This window comes from Mauremys reevesii, linkage group 3 (assembly GCF_016161935.1).
Source record: "Mauremys reevesii isolate NIE-2019 linkage group 3, ASM1616193v1, whole genome shotgun sequence".
Taxonomy (NCBI): domain Eukaryota; kingdom Metazoa; phylum Chordata; order Testudines; family Geoemydidae; genus Mauremys; species Mauremys reevesii.
In genome coordinates this window covers 69,682,894-69,707,426 of record NC_052625.1, presented here as the reverse complement: position 1 = coordinate 69,707,426, position 24,533 = coordinate 69,682,894, and the positions used below count along the sequence as shown (strand labels likewise).

The window sequence follows — 24,533 nt, the reverse complement described above, 5'->3', positions numbered from 1 at the left end:
AATCAATTGATTGACAGTGTCTCTGAGCTTAATAAGCCAGATAACACTCTGCCAGTGCTGTGTGTAATAAACTCCTATGCTTGGCCTCTACACGGTGTGGATTTATGTCCTTCACCGGTCCTCCGTACCGGCCCGTACCCGCTTACATTCACCTCTGCCACCTGGTCTCTGAGGCTAAGGACAGCAGGAAACTAGGACCTTGTTGGTCTGCAGACTTCCTGGAGTAACTAATGGATATATTAACTACTGTGGAGCTGGAATTCCCCAGGTCATTATTTGTTGGTGACTTCAACCTAGACAATACTAAGGCTGACACAGCATCCAAAATCCTCTTCTGCATGGAAACATGTAATTCATTTTAACCACCTCTAGTCCTTCACACTCAGAGAAGAGACATGCTGGAGCTGATCTTCAGCTTAAGAGTGGCTCTCAGGGGCATCATAAAAGTTCCACTCCACAGGTCTGATCACCACCTATTCCAGGCCAAGATCATGGCTTTCACTGCATTCCACCAGGGAAAGGAAGTGACAACAAACCCACTTTGATTATGAAAAACTTGTGAATTTACAAGTTTACAGCCTGAGTTTACAGCCTGCCTTAGACAGATAAAATTTCCAGCTCTAAGGCCAAGATGCTGGCAAACTGGTAGACTTTTATAATCACTTCATTATCACTACAGTTCATGCACAGGCCCCAAGTCTCCCTTTCACCCTGCACTGACCACAAAGATCAACATGGGACACACACAAATGACATCAAATTAAGATCATCCATAGGCAGACGTACTGACACATGACTAGGCTACTAGTGGTGGGAAACTACTCTAAATCCATTTGCCAAGAGCACAAGGACTTTTTACAGTACTACATAATGGAACAAAAATAATATTCTGCTGCCCTTGCCTTCATAGCTGCAAAATCATAGCCATCACAGCTATTCTGCATAGTGTACTGACTAATCAGTTCAGACTTTGTAAACTGGACTTTGGACACAAGTACTGAACAATGCAAAGAGATCTTATCCTACCTGGCAGAAAAGCTCAATCACATATGGGAGGAACTTGCTGAGAAGTAAACTGGACTTTACTATACCACCTCTGAGCTTTGGTCTAAACCTAAAAATTAGATTGACCTAGCTGCATTACTCGGGTGTGAAGAAGGAAAAGGCCAACTATTCTCTAAATGTAGCAGTAGACTCAAAGCTCCTATTTCTAACACAGATAAACAGTCAGGTCACAAAAGCCATCTCTCAAAATAAAAAAGTCCTCTGCACACTACTCCATGAGGCTGGGAACATGGTTAGGTGGGGGAATAGAAGTGGGAAGTCATGTAGTCCATGTTCAGGAGTGATGGGTCCCTGCTGGGGAAAGCTTTGGAAGATAACCCTCTGAAATTTTTTTGCAACACTACAAAGCTATGGATGGAAAGCTAGAAAAAAAAGCTGATACTTTGACATCCTGCTTAGGGAAAATTAAAGGTCTTTTGTCTTGCCCATCCCCACCCCTCCAAAAAAATAGGGCAAAATTCAGCCTGGAATTAATTGTAAGTATGGGATCTGAGTCTTAGTGCAGATTTCACTTTTTATCAAACCACAAAACTTCAAAGCAACTTTTAGAAACATGATATATATCACTGTTTCAGTATCTCCATTCTCTGCATGGGGCTGTCAGATAAATTATTTGCAATAAATAATTCTGCCAGCTCTATATAGTTTCTTTCCTTAAACCAGATAATGTCACAGTGCCATCTGGTGCACACTAGAGGGAACATCATATAGAGAACATATTTGTAAAGATCTTTTGTGAATGACTTTCAGTCTTTATTAGACTACATAATACACATATCTTACTCAAAACCAGACTCTCTCTGCAGAACTTTCTCTAATAATTTCTTGATTACCCTGGTTATTAACTATGAGGAACACACATCCACTGCTGCTGACATAATGCAAAGTGTGATTCTCAGAAGGCCCAAACACCTGCAGATCCCACTGATTTGAATGGTCCCTTAGAATATGTGCTAACTAGTTATGCTAAAATTGTCTGACCATGTATTTAGCTGTGACACTAAGAACCTTTCCCAGATCTGAGGAAGAGCTCTGTGTAGCTTCAAAGCTTGTATCTCTCACCAACAGAAGCTGATCCAACAAAGCATATTACCTCACCCACCTTGACTCTCTATTGATTTCAGCTGTCATTTTGGATGCTCAGGTCTTCTGAATATAAGGCCCAAAGAAAGGGGAGGGTGGGTATTTAATTTTTTTTTAAATATCCCCTAGCTTACTCAAGGTAAATTTGTGGCAGATCCATTGTACTATAGGAGTCATATAGGAATAGATTTTTGTCCACATTGTATTGTGCTAGATTATCACAATTTGGCCTGATCCATTGCCCACTAAAATTGATGGGAGCCTTTCTATCGATATCAGTTGGCAGTGGACCAGGCCCTTTATGATAATGTATAATCACAGTATATAGTGACTGTGACCCAGGGACCCCAGGTTCCCAACTGGCAGAGGACACAGGGATTACTTAGGGTTTTACAGAGACCTGCTTAATAGTTCACCAAAGGGGAGCATGTGAAGTCTTTACAGAGAGCCAATAGCTCCCTGGTCATCATCATAATTGTGAAATGTATGTACAGATAATACTTAAGTTATGTATCTTTACTGATAACTATTCTCTTAAGGTCTTGGTGCTAAGGCAGGTCACCAGGAGGTAACATACCCCCTGCTTGAAAGGAACTTCACCGAGGTATCTGACATCTATCTCCCTTTATGGCCATTTGTGTACTGAGTATTGTATGCCTCAAAGTGTATGCCTGTTTGCATACTGATTACTGAGCCAATTGCAAACTGAGATTGCAAAGTCTACAAGAGAGGAAATCTACAGGAAGAAACAAACAGCAGTGGGTATCCTGTTTATGAATAAAGCCAAAGGCATGGCATGATGTGTCTTGGAGTGCAAAGAGACACACTGAATCCCTCACTTAGGAGGCAAAAAGACAGTGTGCACGTTTCATGAAAGAAGGGTCACAGCCAGCCTGATTCTAAAGAATTGCATGGATTTGGGCAAGCAATCTTTTATTAGCCATGAGAATATCTTGTTAACTAAGTCTAGGCTCTAGAATGAGTAGTATGATTTTGTTTTATAGGTAACCATTTGTTTCCAGTACTTCTACCTTGAACTTATATTTGATTTCACTATAAACGTATCTAAGTGTTCTGAGTTCAGTGGAGTGGTGATCTAAGGTAGTACTGGTAGATCTAAGACAGAACTGTTTTTTTGGAAGGAGTGAATCTGGGAATATGATGAGTGTCCTGTGGACCAGGGACACACTTGGCAAAGTCGGGGGTTGGAGTGTGCCCATCACTAATCTTTAGACTAACAGTGGGGCCTGCAAGGCCAGAGCAGAATGCTTATGTTCCCCTGGCTGATAGAGGTGGGAAGCTGACCCATGGCAGACACAGACAAGACTTCCTCATGCTAAGGACAGGTGAGAGCAAAGTGCATTACAACCCAGGGTACCCCAGGAAGCATCACAGTGACTGAGATTTAAGGGCGTCTGTTTCCTTAGACCGATATTGTCTCCAGATGCAATTGCTGGGAACCGAATAATACGGCAGGGTTCAATCCTGAAACCCTTGCTTAGGTGAGTATAGGTTAGTCTTGCATTGACTTCATTATGGGAACAATAGGATTTGAATATGGTTTAAATGTGATTACTCACCCGAGCAAGGACAACTCATGTCAGGAAGGGTTGCAGATGATGCCATTACTGTCGTTATTAGTGGTGGGTGGGGGAATTCCAAAAGATTGATTGTTTTCAATGGATTTACATCTAGAATGAGTTTGCCCCCCATGATTTTAAAACCACAAGGCTTACTTCCCATTCTCCTGTTGGAGATGGTTTCTTAATGACAAAGTTTAACTTTGTGAGGAAGAAAGTTGCCCCCCCCCCATCAAGCCAAGTGGTTCAGCAAATTCAGACAGGCATCCAAATTTCAGGATTTTATCCAAACCAAATCTGTACTCCAGACCTATTGAGGTTCCCTAGTAATTGGAATAGAAATATATATCACAGGTTGTGACCTGCAAAGAAGGAGAAAAAATAATCCCATATTTTACTTCAATAGCAGTTTCTATCTCAGGGTCTGAACCAGCATTCCTTGAAAACCCCAAATTCCCCACTGACTCTAAGGGGAGCTTTGGTTGTGCAAAGTATGCAGGACTGGGTCCACAACAATCAACAACCAAAACAGTGCATTGTTTCAGAGATTCTCAAACAAATGCAGAAGTCAAATTCCCTAGGACCTTTCCCCTTTTGCACACCATTTTAGATGCTAGAAGAACAATGTAAACCACAGAGAAGTAGAATGAAAAGGAATAGATTCACTTTCCTTCTAGTGCTAAATTTTATCCTTATGTCAAACTTAGAACTGGAAAAACTCTTTTACAGTTGTTAAACAATTACTATAAAAGGCACAGTGGCTACAAAAATAGTACGCCATATGGAATATAAAACAGCATTTTACAAAAAACAAAACTTAGCAATGAGCCAGTTAACCCTAGTTTCAGGTATTATGCTAGAAATACCAATGGCCTAGCCAGCTGGCCCTAAAGATATCTGGGGGCGGGGTGCAAATTGGGAAATCCAGCTGATTCTATGATTCTAATAATGAAAGATCTGTCTTGTGAAGCCAGAGGAGGAAGCCTAAATATATAGAGAGTGCCTGAAAAAGAGATGATAAAGAAGCCAAATATAAATGTATGAACTCCACAGGAAATGTCAGTTAAATACAGATTGTGATGGTCATGGAAATGGTAAATTGGGCTCCTTATGCTGTCAATTAGTCTAGATGATCAATGCCCTAATGCTTCATATTACAGTAATGCTGTACAGTATAATCACATAAACTGGGCCCTGCGTTTATACAGCCATATGTGCTACTATATATAGATATTGAAATACAGAGCTGCATTTAGATTTGTTTTGCTTAATAGCTCTTGGTATGAACAAAACATTTTGGGTGCTTCATCAAGAAACAGTGTAGCCATATCATGCTTACAGTTCCCTGATTTGTTGTTTCTTGTGGTGCTATTTAATGGGCTATAAACATTATTTTAACTAATCCATCTTCAATTCTAATTTCTGAAAAAGCAACTATTGTGGCTTAGGGCAACAAATTAAACAGCATCAACCCTACTGGATGATTCAGAGTTGAGCTTCTTTACAAAGAAGCTTAATTGCTGACCAAATGATTGTGGTAGTATCTAATATCCATCTGTTATTGTTCATTAACCACTATTTTTGGGAGTTGCTATTCAGCATGTGAAATGCTTGCTGCACTTAAAACTTTAGAGAGTGAATCCTAGCTCTGCTAGGGATCAGGAATAATGTTTACAAAGGTGATTTTTCTGTTTATAATGTTTGTGTGTGGGAGTCCCACTTTAGGGGAGAAAAGACACAGAGATTGCTCAGAGTTATCTTGTACTGTACTTTGGCAACAACATCATCTATTCATGGAACATGCTTCACTAAAAAGTTCCAGGGTGTTTTAACATTCAGTTAAAAGCAGCATCAGCCACATTAACTTCTGCAATTTTTGTTTAAAACAATTCCATATTTCAGCATGAATCTCCAGGCTAAATATGATCCCATAACCTTTCTCCAGTCAGAACATGGGCCTGTAGCATTCTGTGTCAGTTGCAGTGTTTAAAGGTCTAATGTGAAGTCAGAGGAAAGACTCCCATTGACTTTAGTGGTCTTTGGATTTGTTCTTAAGTGCATAAGATGAAGGAAATGAAAAAATACATTGACCAGCCTTCCATGTCTCTGTCCATTGGCAGAGATCTCAATCTGGCAACACTAAAGAGATGATAATTATTGTGTTTCTGTCTAGCTTTCTTTCTCCAAGTGATCTCAACGTGATTTAAAAATATTAAACTTAATAGTACCTCTGTACGTGAGTAGGTATTATTACACCCACTTTAACATCTCTATAAAGTAAAATCTTTCAAAAGTAGCCACTGATTTTTAGATACCCATTTTGGTCCACAAAAAATAGAGGCCTTCAAAACTGGTCACCACTTCTGAAAATTTGGGCCTAATGCCCTGATCCTACAAAGACTTAGGGATACGCTTAACTTTATACATGGTGAGCAGTTCTCACTGAAATCAGTAGAACTACTCACAGTGTGTAAAATTAAGCACAAATTAAGCATATGGACCTCAACAAACCAAGGGCCTATCCTGAATACAACCCACTAAAGCTGCATTCATCTTAGTCTAGTCATACATAAATGCATCACTTGGCCAGATATGTTAGCCATATTATTATGGCCACAAAGAGTCCATTACTATCACTTACAGTGAACTCCACTCCCAACACAACCTTCCAAATAAGCATGCTAATATAGCCCAGCTCTAAAACATTCTCATAGCATGACCTACATTTTAAGGGGAAGCTTGTTGCATGGATTTCCTCCCTTTTGGCAGTTCTGTGGATTATTTCCATTCATAATCACTTAACATCCCAGTAACTACAGCAATTCCCTGTATGCTATGGAGATATTTAACATATACTTAGCTGTCTTTAATGTGATTTAGTGGCTGAAAACAAGGAGAACTGGCACCATGTGACCAGTCAACTCTCCTCAGAGAAGTTGTTAAGCAAGTGCACAGTGGACAATTTTAGGAACCTCTGCACTATGGTATTTTGTTACACAATTAGTCCATTTGTCCTTGCACTTAAAAGGGTAGGTCCAGGAAGGTACAGTATCACCAAATTGTGTCAGGAGTATCTGTTCTACAATTTACAAAGGAAAGATGGGCATGGAGAGGGTGAGTAAGGATACAGAGGTCTATGACAAGGGTAATCAATTATGTTTTGCCAAGGTCCAGACTCCAGAGAAAAATAATACAAAAATAATAACAATGATAAGATTTCAAGGTCCATTCAAAAGTGTCTGGAGGCCCTGCTTTGGCCTGCAGTCTTATTGACTACCCCTTGTCTACAGAGTAATTCAGTGGTTTTTAAACATTTGTAGACACCTAAAATTTTTTGCATAGAGGTGCATACTCCATTGGAAATTTTGACATAGTCTGTGGACTCCTAGGGGTCGGTGGATCATAGGTTGAAATCTACTGGCATGATCTAATAAAGGGGAAGCACAGGAGATAGAGAGCAGAAACCCGCCTAGACTTAGGGGTTTGAACAGTGACAACTTGATGAAGGACTTGGTTTGGAAAATGCCTGTTGATTATTGTGGGTGTTCTGCCAGTTTTCCCATGACTGGAAATTAATACATAAAGAAGGGGAATTGAGAAGCAGATTTCTTGTACTAACAAAATTACAATGAGAAAAGTAATAAAAACCTTTTGGAAATGTAACTTAATATTCCTGGTGGGAATTAGCAGCACTAGATGCAACACAATGAAGTGTGTGGAAATTGCAGCAAGTGTGCAATGGAAGCAGGTGCACAGCAGCCATAGTGCAAATGTGCAACATACTAACCAACTAGGCACTAGGCAGGGTGCAAACATGCAACACAATGAGCAGGCGTGGGGCAGCTCAACAAGGTGCGTGGCAAACGTGCAACGCAAGCCGTGGTGCAACACAATGAGCAGACATATATGGCAGCCCTAGTGCAAATGTGCCACAACTTGGAGCAAGCGATTGGTAGCCGTGGTGCAAACGTACAACACAACGACCAGACGGGTGCCACTGTCACCTCAGACCCGCCCACCTTCCCCCACCCCGAGTGGGCAGGAGCGGGTGGCTTTGCGGGCAGGGTTCGGCTGTGCCGCTCCGCCTGCGATGGCGGGTTTGGCGGTTTCCTGTGGCGTTTCGGAGAGACCAGTGGGCGCTGGGAGGGGCTCCCGGGGCTGGGAGCACCCCGGGCAGGGGCGAGACCTCTCATGGGCTCCCCACAGCGGCGGGAGGGTAATTGCACGGCGCCCCCAATAACTGCCGCGCTGCCTCCTCATCGTCCTAGTGCCCCCACGGCCTCGCGAGCCATTCAGACCATCAACCGCCACAGGCAGAAAACTAACGGAAACTTTCGCTGGAACCCTGCGCATGCGCCGCCCCACCCTCTCGCCCAGCTCCCGCAGGGCCTGGCGGGGGTTGTCGTTTCTTCGCGGTGCTCGGCGGAGGCAGGGAGCGGGCGGTTGAACCACAGCTCCCGGCAGCCCCTGCGCCCCTCCCTGTGGATGCGGGGAGCAGCGGGGATAATGAGATGCGTGTGAAGCGGCTCTGTCCCGCGGGGCGCCGGAGTCGCTCTGTCCCGCAGGTGAGTAGCGGGCTGCGCGCGGGCGGAGGGGTCGAGGCTGGAGCCGTGCGCGGGGCAACCCCGGCGGCAGCACCGCCCTTCCTGGGAGGCTGGGTCCGGGGTGCAGCCAGTGCAGGCTCCGGGAGCCCGCGGGGCAGCCCGGGCTCCGGGCGCTGCGCTGCTGCTACGGGGGCGGATTCCTCAGCGCCGACCCGGGCGGCCCCGGGCTCCTGCCGGGGAGGGGTGGGGACCTTGACTTGGGGGAACGAGCTGAGGCCACATCATCTCCGGAGAGAGGCGCAACCGCTCGCCGGGGGGGGAGGTGTCGCTTTACCGCGGGTGACTTCAAAAGTGGGTCCCGGTGGGGAGGTCTGGAAACTTTCAGTTCCTCCCGACTCCGAATCAGAAACGGTGTGAACGAGCGAGCCGGCCACTCCCATTCGCGCGCGCTGCCCGGGACAGACCAACTTGTCCCCACACCGTGCGGGGCCATCACCCGCGCCCTTCTCCAGGGCCACGGAGGGTAACGGGATCACGCAGAGCCCGCTGCAAAGCCTCGCCACACGTGTGAGTAGCCCCTTCGAGCTCAGGGGCCCCATGGCATGAGTAGGGGGTTTGCAGGGCTGGACCCAAATGGTGTATGACGTGGGCCTTCTCGGTCAGTCCTGCCAAAAACTTAACTTCCAGGAGAGTGAGAAAACTAATAACAGCCCAGCCAACCACTTGCCGATGAGGGAGAGGAGTCATGTTTTATTTGTATTTTTGTGATACCCCCGAGTCTCAATCACAGACTAGGAGCCCATGCCCATGGTTCTGAAAGGTCTAAGTAAGAATAATGGGGATGAATTTGAGAGAGAAAAATGTAGGTTGAACGTTAGGAAAAATTGTCTGAAAGATCTAATACTTTGTGAAACAATCATCAAACAACTATGGTGGAAGATCACTTGGGACTTTTGAAACTTGACATAACACATTGAAAAAAGTAGTGTATGGAGCAGTGTTGTACTGGCAGGGGAGAGGACTCTAGATCATCTAATAGGTCTTTTTCATCTTTGGTTTCTGAGAACTATTCCATTTTTACAATTTTAAAGCATTTCAAGAATGAGCATTGATTTCAAAATTTGATTTTTAAAATGTATATAAAGTAACTAAATTTTTTAACCACTTTATAATCCTTGAATGGGGAAACTATATAGAACTAAGTTATATTTACATGGAATAGTCTTGTTAAATGAACCTTTCTGGTAGTATAACAATCAGCCCCCATTTTCAATAAACTACTTTAAACATTTATGTGCAGATAATAAAAAATTGGTATGAAAAGACTTAAATACAAATATTTAACATTTTAAAATGTTTTTAGTATAAGAATTGGGAAATGTGATACCCTGGCCTACAGCATGCATCCAGTACCTACATTTGACCTGGTTTCTCCTTAATTTCTAGCCACCAATGACCTCACATCAGTTAATTCTTTCATCTCCTTCTCTTGCACACATCTCTGTGCCTCCTCCTATACTATTCCATATTCTTGGAACCCCTTCACCAAATTTGTTCACTAAACCGCTTCTCTTGCTTCCTTTAATATCAGAGGGGTAGCCGTGTTAGTCTGGATCTGTAAAGCAACATGAATACCCACTTCTTCAGATGCAAGACTTGCATCTGAAGAAGTGGGTATTCACCTAAAGCTCCTTTAATATGCCACCTAAAATATAATTCTGCTATCTCATCTATGAGAAGTGAGGGATAGGAAAGGAGCACATGGAAAACACACACAACAGCCAGCTCTCAGAGTTAAAGGAACAGTTAAGATGTTCACATGCTTTATTGCAGTGGTTCTCAACCAGGAGTATGTGTACCCCTGGAGGTACTCAGAGGTCTTCCGGGGGTACATCAACTCATCTAGATATTTGCCTAGTTTTACAACCGGCTACATAAAAAGCACTAGCAAGTCAGTACAAACTAAAATTTCATAGACAACGATTTATTTATACTGCTCTGTATGCTATACACTGAGATGTAAGTACAGTATTTATATTCCAATTGATTTATTTTATAATTGTATGGTAAAAATGATAAAGTAAGCAATTTTTTCAGTAAGTGTGTGGTGTGACACTTGTATTTTTGTCTGATTGCGTGAGCTTTTAAGTGAGGTGAAACTTGGGGGGACACGACAAATCAGACTCTTGAAAGGGGTACAGTAGTCTTTAAAGGTTGAGACTCGCTGCTTTACTGAGTAAATGCATGATCTTACTATCACTTTTGCCTTCTTCTCTGCTTTGTTTGTTTATGGTCCTAATTTGTATTGTGACAAATGTGCTCTTTGAGGCAGGGACTGTCTTAATTTTTCCTCGATGGCTAACACACTTTTGAGTGTGCAAAAAGTAGTAATTTTGTTGTAACTAGTTACACTGAAAGACTAAACATTTACTTTCCTTTTTTGGATGAGGTAATTGTGACAAGCTACGATATTAACCTTGCAATAAGCCACCTTTTATGTCGTGGTAGCAGAGCTCCATACCAGCAGTTGTGATTGCTGGATCAAGGGCTAATTTTTTCCCCATCTTTACCTCTCTTTTATAACTTTTTACGTACACACACTCATGTGGATCTTTGGTTATATTGTGGATAAATATTCACCAGTAGTTTTAATCTGTTAAATTAGCCTGGTAATGTTAATCAGCCTTATTCCTACTCAGGGTAGTTTTTATTTCCTGAAGAAAGCATAGAGTTATTTACTTTTTTTAGGATTAATTTAATTGTTAGAGATAGTAATGTTCTCTGTGAGCATCCCTCATCTACAGAAAATGTGATGAAAAGCATGTGAGCTTTAATGTCTTTGAAAAAAGTACATTTTATATATAGTATCCTTATACTTGGGGCATTCAGCTAGTTTCTTTTTATGGAAGCAGAGTTACATGGGGAAATGCAGAAATGTTTTTCTGTTATTTCAATGATATTTATTGAAACTGTGGAAGATACATTGATGGACCGTTGACATTTCTCTGAAATGCTGTGCACTCTGCAAAATATTGAGCATCCTTAATTTCTGAGATCGTCAATGGGAGTCATAGAATTGCACCCTCAATCCTATTTCAGATTAGTATATGTCTGACATGACATTTCATAGTTTAAAACTGTGACAACAATCTGTCATATTGATCACTGTTATGAAATGCAAATTTGCCTCACTTTGTTCTTCAATACAACCAAATAATAAAGCTCAGCGCTATTAAAAATTCAGCCAGAGCTGTTGGTGTAGACAAAATCTATTCAATGAATGGTTATTCAGCATTGCTCCTGAATGCTTGGAATGCTGGTTCAGGCAATAATATCTTATAACAAATAATCAGAGTCCATAATCACTAGATGCAGAGCAAAAAAGAATTAAAATAATCACAAAACAATAATAAATACATATAAAAAGTGGCAGGTTCACTGTCAGGTATAAGAACGTTAATATGGTTTACAGTAGCTCTTTTGAAAACGTTGTGTAAATATCTTCCTACAGCTAAACTTTTCTAGGTGCTGTATTTCATATTTTTATATTGACTTGAATGAATAATATTAGAAATTCCAAGTTAAGTGCCAGAGAATTTTCTAATGATAATATTGTGGTTTTGTGAATATTTGATTGCATTTAATGTATTTCTTATACCACCTACAAACCAATATGCCCATAAAACAGAGCTATGCTCAGCCCTTCTGCATCAATAATTACAGTATTTCCTGTGACATTACTGGGAAAACAAACATTTGACATTTCATGAAGCAGGTATGCTGGGTTGCTTTAGGCACCATGTACATAGTATGGCATACAACAAGGAAGCAGTTAAGCATTTGTTATTAACCAACAAAATGAATGTAAAAATTGATTAATTACATTATAGATGTATTTGCAAGGAATTAGTAATACTTTGAAACTAATGTGATTATACTGCTATTCTGCAAAATTATAAACTAATTTGAAATAATAACATCATTTTTTTCCCTCTACCAGGCGGAATACGACGTTTCAAAATGCTGCAGATTATCTGGGTGAATCTAGAGATCAGATTTAATGTGCTTGTGTTTTTAGAAATGCTGTTCCTGCATTTCATGAGATAAAACACTTTACAAAAATGAAAAATTGGAGATTAATGAAGGTAAATTTTTTTACCATGTCCGTACATGTTAATGAACTCTGAGAAGAACTTTTGAAGAAAGAATAGATTCGTCATAAACACTGATATACGCAGTATTATTGGCTCAGGATGCTATCCACATGTTTTTTTGTTTAAATAGAAAAAGACATCTAAGTGAAGATGAGTCTGTGTTTGATATATAGTGTCTGGAGTTAAGTGAGAGAAGAAATATTTTTAAAGATCTACCAACAGTAATCTCTATCTGAGACCAAGATTTTCTCAAAAGAAATAAAATGAAGGACCTGTGTGAAAAAGTGGTATTGATTTATTCCTCTGAAGGAGACAATTTCATGATGATTTAAGCCTCTACCAACATCTGGATGTGGTGCTAAAGGCAAGTCTGTGTCTTTGATCAGCTGACTGAAACTGTGGAAAGAGGACCTTTAATTTAAAGTAACTTCTGGCTGAAATTCTCTTGCTCATCAGCTTGAACAGAATGAAAGGGAAAATGAACATGACGTATCAGTCAGGGGCCTCTTACTGAACTGAAAAAGGGAAACTTTAGACTGTCCTTTAAACTGTAAAATTATAACAAACACCCTGGTCAAATATTTTTTTAAAAAAGTTGACTACTAGGCAGATCTCTACTGAATTAAAGAAAGTCAGATGTCAGCAAACGATTCCTCTCCTCCATCCTTACAGAAGTTTTCTCCTCCTGCATCTCATGCTGCTGCACCACCAACCCCTTCTCTGTCTTCAAGTCCCCAGTCGGGACTCTCCAACCGGCTGTCCAATGGCAGCCTCAGTACACAGAGTCTCACCAACTCCAGGGGCTCTGTGCATGGGGTCTCATTCCTGCTGCAGATCGGTCTCACTCGGGAGACTGTCACCATTGAAGCTCAGGACTTGTCCCTCTCATCTGTCAAAGACCTAGTCTGTTCTATAGTTTACCAGAAGGTATAGTATAACAACATAAAATGCTGTTGATTGTAATAATTGTTTAAATTTTACTATCATCGCTATCACTCTTGTAATTTGGATACATCAAGTGGTTATGTGCAGAGACAAGACCAGTGTTGGAATTATGTTAAGGTTGATCCCATGTAGTTCTAAAAGATGTATCTCCCAAGATGGGAGTTTCAGTTAAAAGGAAGGGGACTCCTTATGTCTGGCTTCTGAAATCCTACAACAATAGAAATGCAGAAATAAAGTTAGACTCTTCATACAGTAATTAGTTTCAATAATATGGAAAGAATGTTATTTTTTCCCCTTGTCCTTGTAGTCAGTGTTGCTGCTCTCTAGTAGTGTTCTTCTGTGGTCATTGCTGCTATGTATTTGTGTTGAAGAAAACATTGTTCAGCAGTATTCTTGGTATAACACAGCAATTCTCAAACTGTAGTCCTTGGACCAGTGGTGGCTCACAGAACGATTGCTAGTGGTCTGCAGGGGTCTGGTGGTTCACATGGTATTGGCTCTTCTTGTTTACAGCTGCAAAATTTTATTAAAAGGCAGCCAGTACTTTTCTAATATTTCTTTTCCAAGTAAGCAATTGCTATAGTTGTCACAAGGATGCAATACACTCTTCAGTGGGAGGGGAGGTATCAATGAGACAATTTTTCTATTAAGATGGGGTCTTAATAGCAGTGTGGAAAAAAAATCGAGGACCCCCGGTATAGTGCTAAAATGGTAGAAAGGAAATGTGCATTTCGTTATTTATATTCATGGGTTGCATTTATGTATAGATTATATGCTATTAACCAAATTCAAAGTTCATGTTAAGTTTCAAGCAAATAATAAAACCAATCTAATTTTATCCATTTCCCTCAAATGAGTTGTTAAACAGTTTTATAGAAGGGGAGTGGGAAAAAATCATGAGGAAATAAATACAATCGGAGTGTGGACTAAGTTGCTTTTCTTTGCCTGTAGTTCTTTTTATTTTTCTGAACTATGTTTATGAATAGATAGGCTTATTAGACTTGGAATACAGTGTTCTTTTCCCATTCTTAGAATTTTCAGGGGGTGGAGGTAAGCTTGATATGAGCACCAGTATCTAGATAATCTAATTGCATTTCCCCTTCTCCATAAGATTTTTATTGTATTCTCGTCCTGTGTTCCACATTTTTGTTTAGAAATATAGTAAACATGTTGATTTCACAGAAGTTTTGTGACCTACCAAAAATAGTTCAGGCAATGATCCATGTAATTTTTTGTGGGGAAAAAATATAGGTAGTACATAAAAGTTAGCATCACTATTGTTTCCGACCTTTTATGGTCCTTTCTTTTTCTTTCATCTCCCTCTCTTTGCATCTGAATGTATGCTCGTTTCTTCCTGTCTTCACACTTGTGACACCTCTCTGTGTGTTCATTCTCTCTTATTTTGGCACTTCCTGTCTATTCTTGGTGGCCTCAGCTATAGTCATTTCATAGCTCAAGTTCAGAAGCACATTATATGTGGAGCCAGTTATATTGTAAAATTGGCTGGGATTTCAAGAACTCACTCTTCCTCTCCCCAACTGGCTTTAATGCATCTGTATACTAACCGTTGTGACTGATGATCCCAATAGAGAGCTGCTTAGGGAGAGCATGGCCCATGCATGCAGCAAACAACTGACCAGGAAATTGGGGGAAGACTGCTTGTGTGTGTTGGACTTACCTTTCATAAGTACTTTTGCAGCCAGTGCACAGTCTCAATACTGTATCCTGTCTGGAACTGATCCTGAGGTCAGGTGGCAGAGCCACAATTATATCCATAAATATGTTCTATTAAAATAAAGTTCTCAAAATTACACTTTTCTCTGAGAATTATTCTGCACACAGCTACTTATTGTCCCATCAGGAATGCCTTGTAATTTGGTAATATTCAGACCTCACCTACCTGTGGCATTTCATAGCAGGCTCAGTGTTTCTTCTCTTGACCAGTTAACTTTTCTCCTAGCCTCAAGACAGTACACAGCTTGTTCTCATGCAGGTGCAGGAGATGCACACTTTTTAAAAACTACTAATAGTAAATTTGTAGAAGTTTAGGATTTGTGATTTTTTTTTTGCACTGTTTCTAACTTTTGTTCTTATTTAAAAAATTCTCAACTCTACTGATAGTTTCCTTTTTACTCTTGGTATTTCTTCCCTATGTTTCTTATTAGTGCTTCTAAGTTGTATTTCAATTACATGTTATTTCTTTGTATAGCTGGGATGAGGGAAACCACTCTTGATCAGTCTCTGTAGCCTCAGCACCTCTGCATCTGAGGTTGAATTGCCTGCCTACCTTCAGTAACTCCTTACCTCAGGACAAGTTGTAGAATATTAAAGAATGTTGGTTTGGGGGCTCCAACTGTCCTCACAGAGTGCTGATTAGTAGCCCTTTCCCCCTGTCATAACCCAGAGCAGCAGGGGCAGGATTTCTCTGCAAGTCTTTCCAAATACCTCATATTTGCCCCTCTTAAAAAGGTAATCTTCAGGCATGTTTTAATTTCTCTTAGGGGAGATCAGTATGCTTGAAAACTACACTTACATCAGAAAGTATAGTAGCTACTACAGGTAACAGCTAACAGTTCTATAACTGAAATTAGAGAGCTTTTTTATATATATTTTTTCAGTTTACTTAGTGTGTAGTCAGTTTTGCTGTTTTGACAATGGTCAGTTGGACTTCCTGTTTCATCCACTGCCCTTGGGGGAGCTCAAATCATCCAGGGTCCTGCAACAGTAGCAGCAGCAGAATTGAAATTGAAGAGGGAGTGGGCATACCGTTTCACTGAGAGGAAGGGGAAGAGAGAGCAGATTGGAGGGCCAAATATGTCTGGTTTTGCTCTTCAACTTGCCCTAAAAAGTCCTTTTAAACATCATCAGGAGAGCAGAAATAAACCTTTCCAAATTGAAATTCAGAGCATTCTGTGTATAGGGTTTTCTGTATCAGAACATTTTTTTTTTAAATTAGTCGGTTTAAACAAGTCAAGTTGTCAGTGTTCTTTAAATCTGATAGGGATGTTCCCAAATTATCCTTATTTTTACAGCTATGTGGTGGATTGTAACCATGCCTGAACCATAATTGGCACTGCTTCTGTCTTTCATTATTTAGATTACCTGTGTACCAGCTACATTTTTGTCAGGGTGGAGTTTGGAGAAGAACCTTAGGCATAACCAAATAAAAATATAAACTTAAAGTGCATGTTGTTAAAAATAGACATTCATATGTAACAAGTGTGTTAGAGCAGAGCGAGTCTTGCTATCTGATAAGATGTGGGAGCTGCCTCAATAGTACCCGATTTATTGTTTAAATCTGCTGCTAACTGCAACTGCTCTCTTCCCTGCACACCCTCTGATGTCAGGAATGAAGTGAAAACTAGAACTGTTTAGCAGCTCTCACTAGAAAACTAGTGTTTTAATGCATTTTGTGAAGTGTTCAGCTGACAGTGTGCTCTAAATTGTAGCTAGTATTTTCTTTTGTTCTAGATAAGGTAGAGGCAGTGTTCTCATAAATTTATTGTAAATGAGAAAAAGATGTTTTACCAGTTTAGGTTTTTTTGTCCTGTTTTCTTTAGAACAGCAATCTCTGGCAAGATCTCCCCTCTTTCCCATTCTAAAGACTCTCCTCTGTTATCTCTCTCTACCTGTCCCCATTCTTTCTCAACTCCTGTCATCCTTGATTTCCTCTGTTGTTTTGACTTTTTCTTATCTTTATCTGCAATCTCTTCTGTGACTGATTTTCCTTTTGCCTTGAAGAATTATATTTTTGTGTGTGGAGTTCTCATTTTCCTTTCTAACTACGGTTCTCCCTTTGTCTCCAAAGTCATAGTGTGTGATATTTTTTTTCACACTTCTTAGTTTTTTTCCCCTCTCAATTTTTTATGGTCCTTCCAAGTTGGCTTCCTCCCCTCCATTTCCTGAAACTGTCCTGACTAATGATCACCACCTGGCAAAGTCAAGGGACAGTCCTTATTTATACTGATCACCCCTCAGATTTCTCTCCTCTTTGATTTCATCATTCTGTGCTCTCCTTTTTCTCCTCCTATCGCCATATATGTTGGCCTTCCTGAGGGTTCTAGTCTCAGTCCCCTCCTCATCTTTCTCTTACCTCATCTATTTCCTCTGTTTCATCTACCACCTCCACACTTATTCCCAAATGTAGCTCTTTACATTCATTCTCATATTTCTTGTTCTGTCTCTTGGATTCTGATATCATTCCCTAATTTTCTCCTTTCTTCCTAATCTGCCTCCTTTAACTCTATTAACAATTCCTTTCCTTTCTGTCTGCCAGGCTCCCAATCCTAATATCTTTTTTTGCTCTTCTCTCCTCCCATATGAATCTCTTGTTATGTTTTGTCACTTATACCTCTAGCATCTTCAAAATCCTGCCTACCATATCATCTGCACAGCTGAAACCCATGTGTGGCACCTGGACACCTTGACTACTGTAACCTTCCCCTATTTGGCATCTTTGGTTCTCATTTCTTCACCCGTCTAGCAGTAACATTTTGGATACACTAACGTCGTCATCTTCTCCCTCCACTCTAACTGTGTTAGTCCCCTTTTTGGATCCCACCATTAGCTTCCCATCTCTCTCAGCATCAAATTCAAGATCCTACATTATCTTGTCTCCTCCACCTGTGTCTCTGGGTCTTTGTGTACTTCTCAGTCCTTTTACCTGACTGTTACCTTGATCTCCTCTTTGCACGTTTGGCCTTTGCCTTTGATCATTTTGCCTTCCATACTCAAATCGTCCTGTTATCGTCTGGCAAGATTCCGTTTGCCTACTTCAGATCTCTTTATAGCCCACCTCCTCTGCCGGCAGTCCTTCATATCCTCTCATAACAATCTCCTCCATCCTTCCCTGAACTATTGCTTACTGTTTTGTCTTATCAGAATTGAGGCCTCAGTCTGTTAAAAACTTACACATGTGATAGTTTTATTAAGTTTGCAGGATCATGGTCTTGAAGTATTTGCAGGATTTTTGGGTGGGCAGTGTAGTTGAAGGAGCACAATCAACTTGAAAGCTAGTCATTTTCAAGAAGGAAAAGTAGTTTCAGATATGACTGTGACAAAAATGGCAATTTCCTGCAATATCCTTGGAAGATGAAGACCTCATTGTATTAAGTTTTGTATTATTGTGGGCCAGGATTATATATAACCTCTTAAAGGGGGAGATGCGATAAATGTGAGACTTTGGAGTTCAAAACACTATATTGAAAATGTTGCAGACAAATATGGACTTTTGGGACAATAAGTGTTAAGTGGATTTTCTTGGGATTTCATAGGGAGAGGAGGTTAATGCAAATTCCCCTACTCTGGTTATGCAGAAATACAGCCTCTTGAAGTGATGCCCTTAGGAGAGGGGCACTGTCCGCTGATCGTCTGTTACAGAAGGCCAAGACCAAAGCTGTATAAATAAATGGTTGATTTGCCCAGCCTTCATTTTGGTTCTGGATCTAAGATGGATAAACTTGTAATCAGAGAGAAAATCCGGTTGTGGGTTTTGAAAGATTAAAACTTACCAGTAACCTAGGTTGTAGTTGGGGGTGACCTGGGAAGTTTTTTTAGCATGGCTGTAGGTTCATTTATTGTGTTAATGTTTTCTCCGTAATATTTTTACCTTAAGAATAAATGTGCTTGCTTAGAAGGAGCTGTCTGGTAACTTAAAATGGTGTGCTGTACACTGTTCATAGTCTTTGAAGAGAAAGCAAAGCACAGGCAGTGGTCTATTGAGGCAGGTTAGCTTGCCAGGGATATCACAGTGTAAGGCAAGGTACTGTGTAGTCTTAAAATCCCAGGTCTAAAGTTAGTGAGATATAGGTCTCCAAACAAGAGAGGTGACTGCTGGAACCCTAAAGTGGATGTCCTTGGTGAACCTCAGAGGTGGCATACAGGTACAGCTACCTTGAAACTGTGACAACTATACCTGTTGCTAAGTTTCCCTGCCAATTTTTCTGATTTTGACATTTTTCCTATTTTATAAAAGTGTTTCTCTTGTTCCTGTGTGAAAGACCAACACAAGCATTGGAAAAAATAGGGGAAACTGTGCATGTGACAGCACTTTGGTATGGTCAGTTTCAGTAAATAAATGTAAATATCGTTTGTTATGATAATCTTGGCTGCTGCTTGAAATAATAGCAGATAAAAATCAGACAGAAGTGTGATTTTATTTTTTTGATCGGTCACTGTGCCCCTCCTGAGCCAGTGTAAATCTTTCTTTGATCTTTGTATAAATCTACCAATATTTTTCGCCTGAAAATTGCCCAGTTCGCTTTGAAGGCAAAAGTGACATTTTCTGCAAAGTTTGAAGAGACTTGATCAATTTTTTTTTGAGTTAATGGTCATTTAAAAAAATTATCCTAATTTGAAATTTCTAATTGGATAACATTTAGCGTGTGTCCTAGACACACATGGCTTAACCCCTTCACATTTTCTATATAGCAAAATCCAGGGTTCAATAGTGATGACTCACAGTAGCTAACTAGCCTGTACTTTTTTGTGGTGGCTGTCATTGTTCCACAATCGAAGCTTTCATTTAAAAAAAAAAAAAAAAAAGCTACTAGTCCTTATGTCTGAAGATAACTTTCAAAATGTTAACTAAGTGGTGTCTTCCTGAGTCTGCAGACAGCCTGAAACTATCCTAATAAGAGGCATTTTTTGCTCCTGTTTATATGGATACACAAGTTGACATTGAAACCTACTTATGACAGTTTAAGTGTGAGCATTAACTATTTTACTGTTGATCAAAATAAATGAGAAATAGATCACATTATGACAGTATGCTCATGATCTACTCTGAGTGGTGTCTCATTTTGGTGTCAGGAATGAGCAGCTCACGGGAGCGTACCACTGTTGTCTGCCTTAGGTTCGTCCCCTGGTTAAATCTTAAAAACTCATGCATAGGATATATTTGAAGAAATGAGGTTGTAATTAAGCAATGCATTAACTATGGTTGGATCTAGTTGCAATTGTTTTTTTTTTTAATAGGTAGTGTGCTCTCTAGTAGTTGATTGCAACAAAGAGTCCTGTGGCACCTTATAGACTAACTGACGTTTTGGAGCATAAGCTTTCGTGGGTGACGCAATGCGTCTGATGGAGTGGGTATTCACCCACAAAAGCTTATGCTCCAATACGTCTGCTAGTCTGTAAGGTGCCACAGGACTCTTTGTTGCTTTTTACGGATCCAGACTAACCTGGCTACCCCTCTGATAGTAGTTGATTGTAACTTAGCATGAGTCCTACACTACACTTATGTAAGGGACTGATTCTGCTCCCATTGATGTCAGTGACAGAACTTCAGTACACCACAATGCAGGATTAGACATGTACAGGAGCTAGCAAACAGAGCTGAAAAACAGGGAAGTTTGGGGGAGGGGCTGTGTGGTGGTCTGGTTCTGTTTTGGAGTTTTTTTTTTTGTTTGTTTTCCTTGGCAGGAGCTTAGGAAGGCTATGAAAGATTCAGTGGCAACAGTGGTAGTGACCTAAGGAATGGAAGAGACAATGAAGATGACTGGCTGTAGAAGATGCAGTATGTATATTATTCTGGAGTGGGTACAGTTAAAAGAGCTTCGTTTGTGTTAAGTGTGACCTGATAGAGCTGATGGAAGAGGTTTGGAGATGCAGGTGGAAACTATGGTTGAGTTTTGAGGGTGATTTGAGCAGATGATGGAGAGAAGGCAAGAGGAAGCTGAAGGGAAAAGTCAAAACTTGCAGATGCAAGCTGGACTGGAGAACTGTGAGAGTAGACTGCTGGGTAAGGAAAGCAGCCAGCATGGAAGTATGAGTACAAGAATCATGCAGAAGAAAGGGTTGGCTAGTGAAGGAGAAATATAGCTCAGGAACTGGTTTGCTGAGTTGAAAAATGAAGAAGGGACATAGCAGGCAGTACAAGGTGGGAGGACAAGGAAGAAAAGAGCAGCTAGTCCTACAAGAAGAGGGGACAAGTCAATGGAGACAGTCAGTGGAGCCCCAGGAGGATAGAGGGAGAGTTGCAAAAGATTGCTAGAGAGAACAAAAGACAAGAGGACTTGCAGCCAGAAGGAACAGGAGGAAGGCCAGAGAATCACATCATTGCCAGAAAAAGGCAGGTCTATATGACTGGGGGACTTCCTACTAAGAGTAGACAGGCCTGACACCTGAGCTGATGCCCAGAGTTAAGATATGGGATGTGGACCCTTGAAGAGGACCCTTATAGGATCAGCAAAGAATCCACTTATTCTTTCACATTGGTACAAATGATACTGCTAGTTTCTTGCTGGAACACATTAAGGGAGACTATGGCAGGCTGGGGAATACGCTTAAAGAAATGGAGGCTCAAGTGATCTTCAGTGGGATTCTACCTGTCCCTAGAGGAGAAGAAGGAAGGCGAGACAAGATTATGATGATCAACAGATGGCTCAGACAGGGCTATAAGGAGGACTTTGGGATGGTTGACCACTGGGAGACATTCATTGACAGAGGACTGTTTTCATGGGATGGTCTCCATTTGAGTAGGGAGGAAAATAGACTTCTGAGATGGAGGTTGGCATAACTCATTAAAAGAGCTTTAAACTAGGAACCCAGAGGAGATGGTTGGGAGATACTCATGTAATTGCTATGCCTGATTCTAACATTGAACAGGAGGAAAATCAAGGAAGAGGGAATTCAGTAAAGGAAAAAGGAACAGCAGTGGGTAGGAGAATGGACATTAAAAGGAAAGATAGCTTTGTTGGTATTGGTACTAACAGGCAGGTAGACGATACTGGCAGTAGAATGACTGTATCTTATTTGGTGAGAAATCTGGGCGAAGCCAAGCAGAAACAACTAAAATGTTTTTACTCAAATACAAGGAACCTGGGTAAGAAAATGGAGGAACTAGAACTACTGGTGCATGAAGTGAAACCAGATATTAAAGGGATAACAGAAACATGATGGACTAGTAGTCATGGAGTGGAGAGATTGAAAAGTATGTGCTGTTTAGGAAAGACAGAAATAAAGGTAAGGGGGTGGGGGAGTGCACGTATAGCTCAGTGGTTTGAGCATTGGCCTGCTAAACCCAGGGTTTTGAGTTCAGTCCTTGAGGGGGCCATTTAGGGAACTAGGGTAAAAATCTGTCTGGGGATTGGTCCTGCTTTGAGCAGAGAGTTGGACTAGATGACCTCCTAAGGTCCCTTCCAACCCTGATATTCTAGGAGTAGCATTGTATGTTAATGATGAGGTAGACACTAAAGAAATTAGAAGTGATGGAGTGGATAAAACAGTCTGTTTGGATCAAACTGACTTTGGGGAAGAAAACTACCAGAGGTTCCCTTGGGATATGCTGCAGATCCCCCTGGGATCCAATTCAGATATGAATAGAGACCTCTTTAATATTTTTAATGAAATAAAAACTACTGGGAATTGTGTGATTATGGGAGACTTTAACTTCCCAGGTATAGATTGGAGGACTAGTGCTACTAATAATAGTAGGGTCCAGATATTCCTGGATATGATAGCTGACAGATTTCTTCACCAAATAGTTGCTGATCTACAAGATGTGATGGCATTTTAGATTTGGTATTGGTGGGTAGTGAGGACCTCATAGAAGAACTGGTTGTAGGGGACAACCTTGGTTTGAGTGATCATGAGCTAATTCAGTTTAAACTAAATGGAAAGATAAACAAAAATAGATCTGCAATTATGGCCCTTGATTTCAAAAGGGCAAACTCTTTTTTTTTAAAGGGTATTAGTTAGGGAAGTGGACTGGCCTGCAAAACTCAAGATTCTGAATGTGGAGGAGGAGGAGGCTTGGAATTACTTCGTCAACGTTGCAGAAACTATCTGAAGCCTGCTTCCCAAGCAAGGGGAAACATTTTGTAAGTAAGGGTTGTAGACCAAGTTGGAGGAGCAAGCATCTCAAACAGATGATTAAGAGAGAGCCTACAAAGAATGGAAGATGGGATGGCTCAGCAAGAAAAGCTACTTCTTGGAGGTTAGGAAGTATAGGGAAAAAGTGAAAACTGCCAAAAGTCAAGCAGAGTTGGATCTTGCAAGGAAAATTAAAACCAACAGTAAAAGGTTCTATAACCATATAAATAACAAGAAAACAAGGAAAGAAGTGGGACTGCTAAGCACTGAGGATGGGGTGGAGATTAAAGATAATCTAAGTGTGGCCTAATACCTACACAAATACTTTGCCTCCGTTTTTAATAAGGGTAATGAGGCGCTTTGGGGAGTGGCAATGGAAATGAAGAAATCAAAGTAGAAATGATCACATCCACGGTGGAAGTCAAACATCTTAATGGGACTAAATTGGCGGGTGGGGGGAGGAGTTGGATAATCTCTATCAAATAATATTAAAGGAATAGATACATGAAATTGCAAGCCCAATAGTAAGGGTTTTTTATGGGCTGTAAACTTAGGGGTTGTACCCTATGACTGGAGGATTGCTAATATAGTACCTATTTTTAAGAAAGGGAAAAAGTTATCTGGGAAACTACAGGCCTGTTAGTTTAACCTCAATTGTATGCAAGGTCTTAGAACAAGTTTTGAAAGAGAAAGTAGTTAAAGACATAGAGGTGAATGATGATTGGGATAAAATACAACATAGTTTTACAAAAGGTAGATCATGCCAGACCAACCTGATCTTTTTTGAGAACATAACTGATTTTTTTAGACAAAGGAAATGCAGTAGATATAATTTATCTGGATTTCAGTAAGGCATTTGATACAGTTCCACATGGGAGGTTATTATCTAAATTGGAGAAAATGGGGATTAATATGAGAATTGAAGACTGGATAAGGATCTGGTTAAAGGGGAGACTACAATGGGTCATACTGAAAGGTGAACTTTCAGGCAGGAGGGAGGTTACTAGTGGAGTTCCTCAGGGATTGGTCTTGGGACCAATCTTACTTAATGTTTTTATTAATAACTTTGGCACAGAAAGTGGGAGTGTGCTAATAAAATTTGCAGATGACTCAGAGTTGGAGGTATTGCCAATACAGAGGAGAACCAGAATATCATACAAGATCATCTGGATGGTGTTGAAAACTGGAGTAATAGAAATGGGATGAAATTTAATAGTGCAAAGTGCAAGGTCATGCATTTAGGGACTAACAACAAAATGTTTTGCTATAAGCTAAGGACTTAAAGTTAGACGCTACAGTGAAGGTGAAAGACCTGGGTGTATTGGTTGATCATAGGATGACTATAAATG

The 24,533-nt window shown here is 40.6% G+C and overlaps 2 protein-coding genes across 5 annotated transcripts in view; one reads left to right on the top strand and one right to left on the bottom strand.

Moving 5' to 3' along the window:
* QPCT (glutaminyl-peptide cyclotransferase) overlaps positions 1-8,780 on the bottom strand; it is a 32,409-nt gene extending 23,629 nt beyond the window's left edge. Inside the window, exon 1 of the mRNA XM_039529779.1 lies at positions 8,607-8,780. Within this exon, the coding sequence (XP_039385713.1) occupies positions 8,607-8,765 (159 nt within the window). The 5' untranslated portion in view covers positions 8,766-8,780. The remainder of the gene's footprint in view (positions 1-8,606) is intronic.
* PRKD3 (protein kinase D3) overlaps positions 7,898-24,533 on the top strand; it is an 83,861-nt gene continuing 67,225 nt past the window's right edge. Inside the window, exons 1-2 of one of the 4 annotated variants that reach the window (XM_039529771.1) lie at positions 7,898-8,293; positions 12,273-13,353. In XM_039529771.1, the coding sequence (XP_039385705.1) occupies positions 13,063-13,353 (291 nt within the window). In that variant the 5' untranslated portion in view covers positions 7,898-8,293; positions 12,273-13,062. Of the gene's footprint in view, positions 8,294-8,701; positions 8,840-12,272; positions 13,354-20,793; positions 20,888-24,533 lie in introns of those variants that run through there. The other 3 variants (XM_039529772.1, XM_039529774.1, XM_039529773.1) reach the window with 3 other exon arrangements.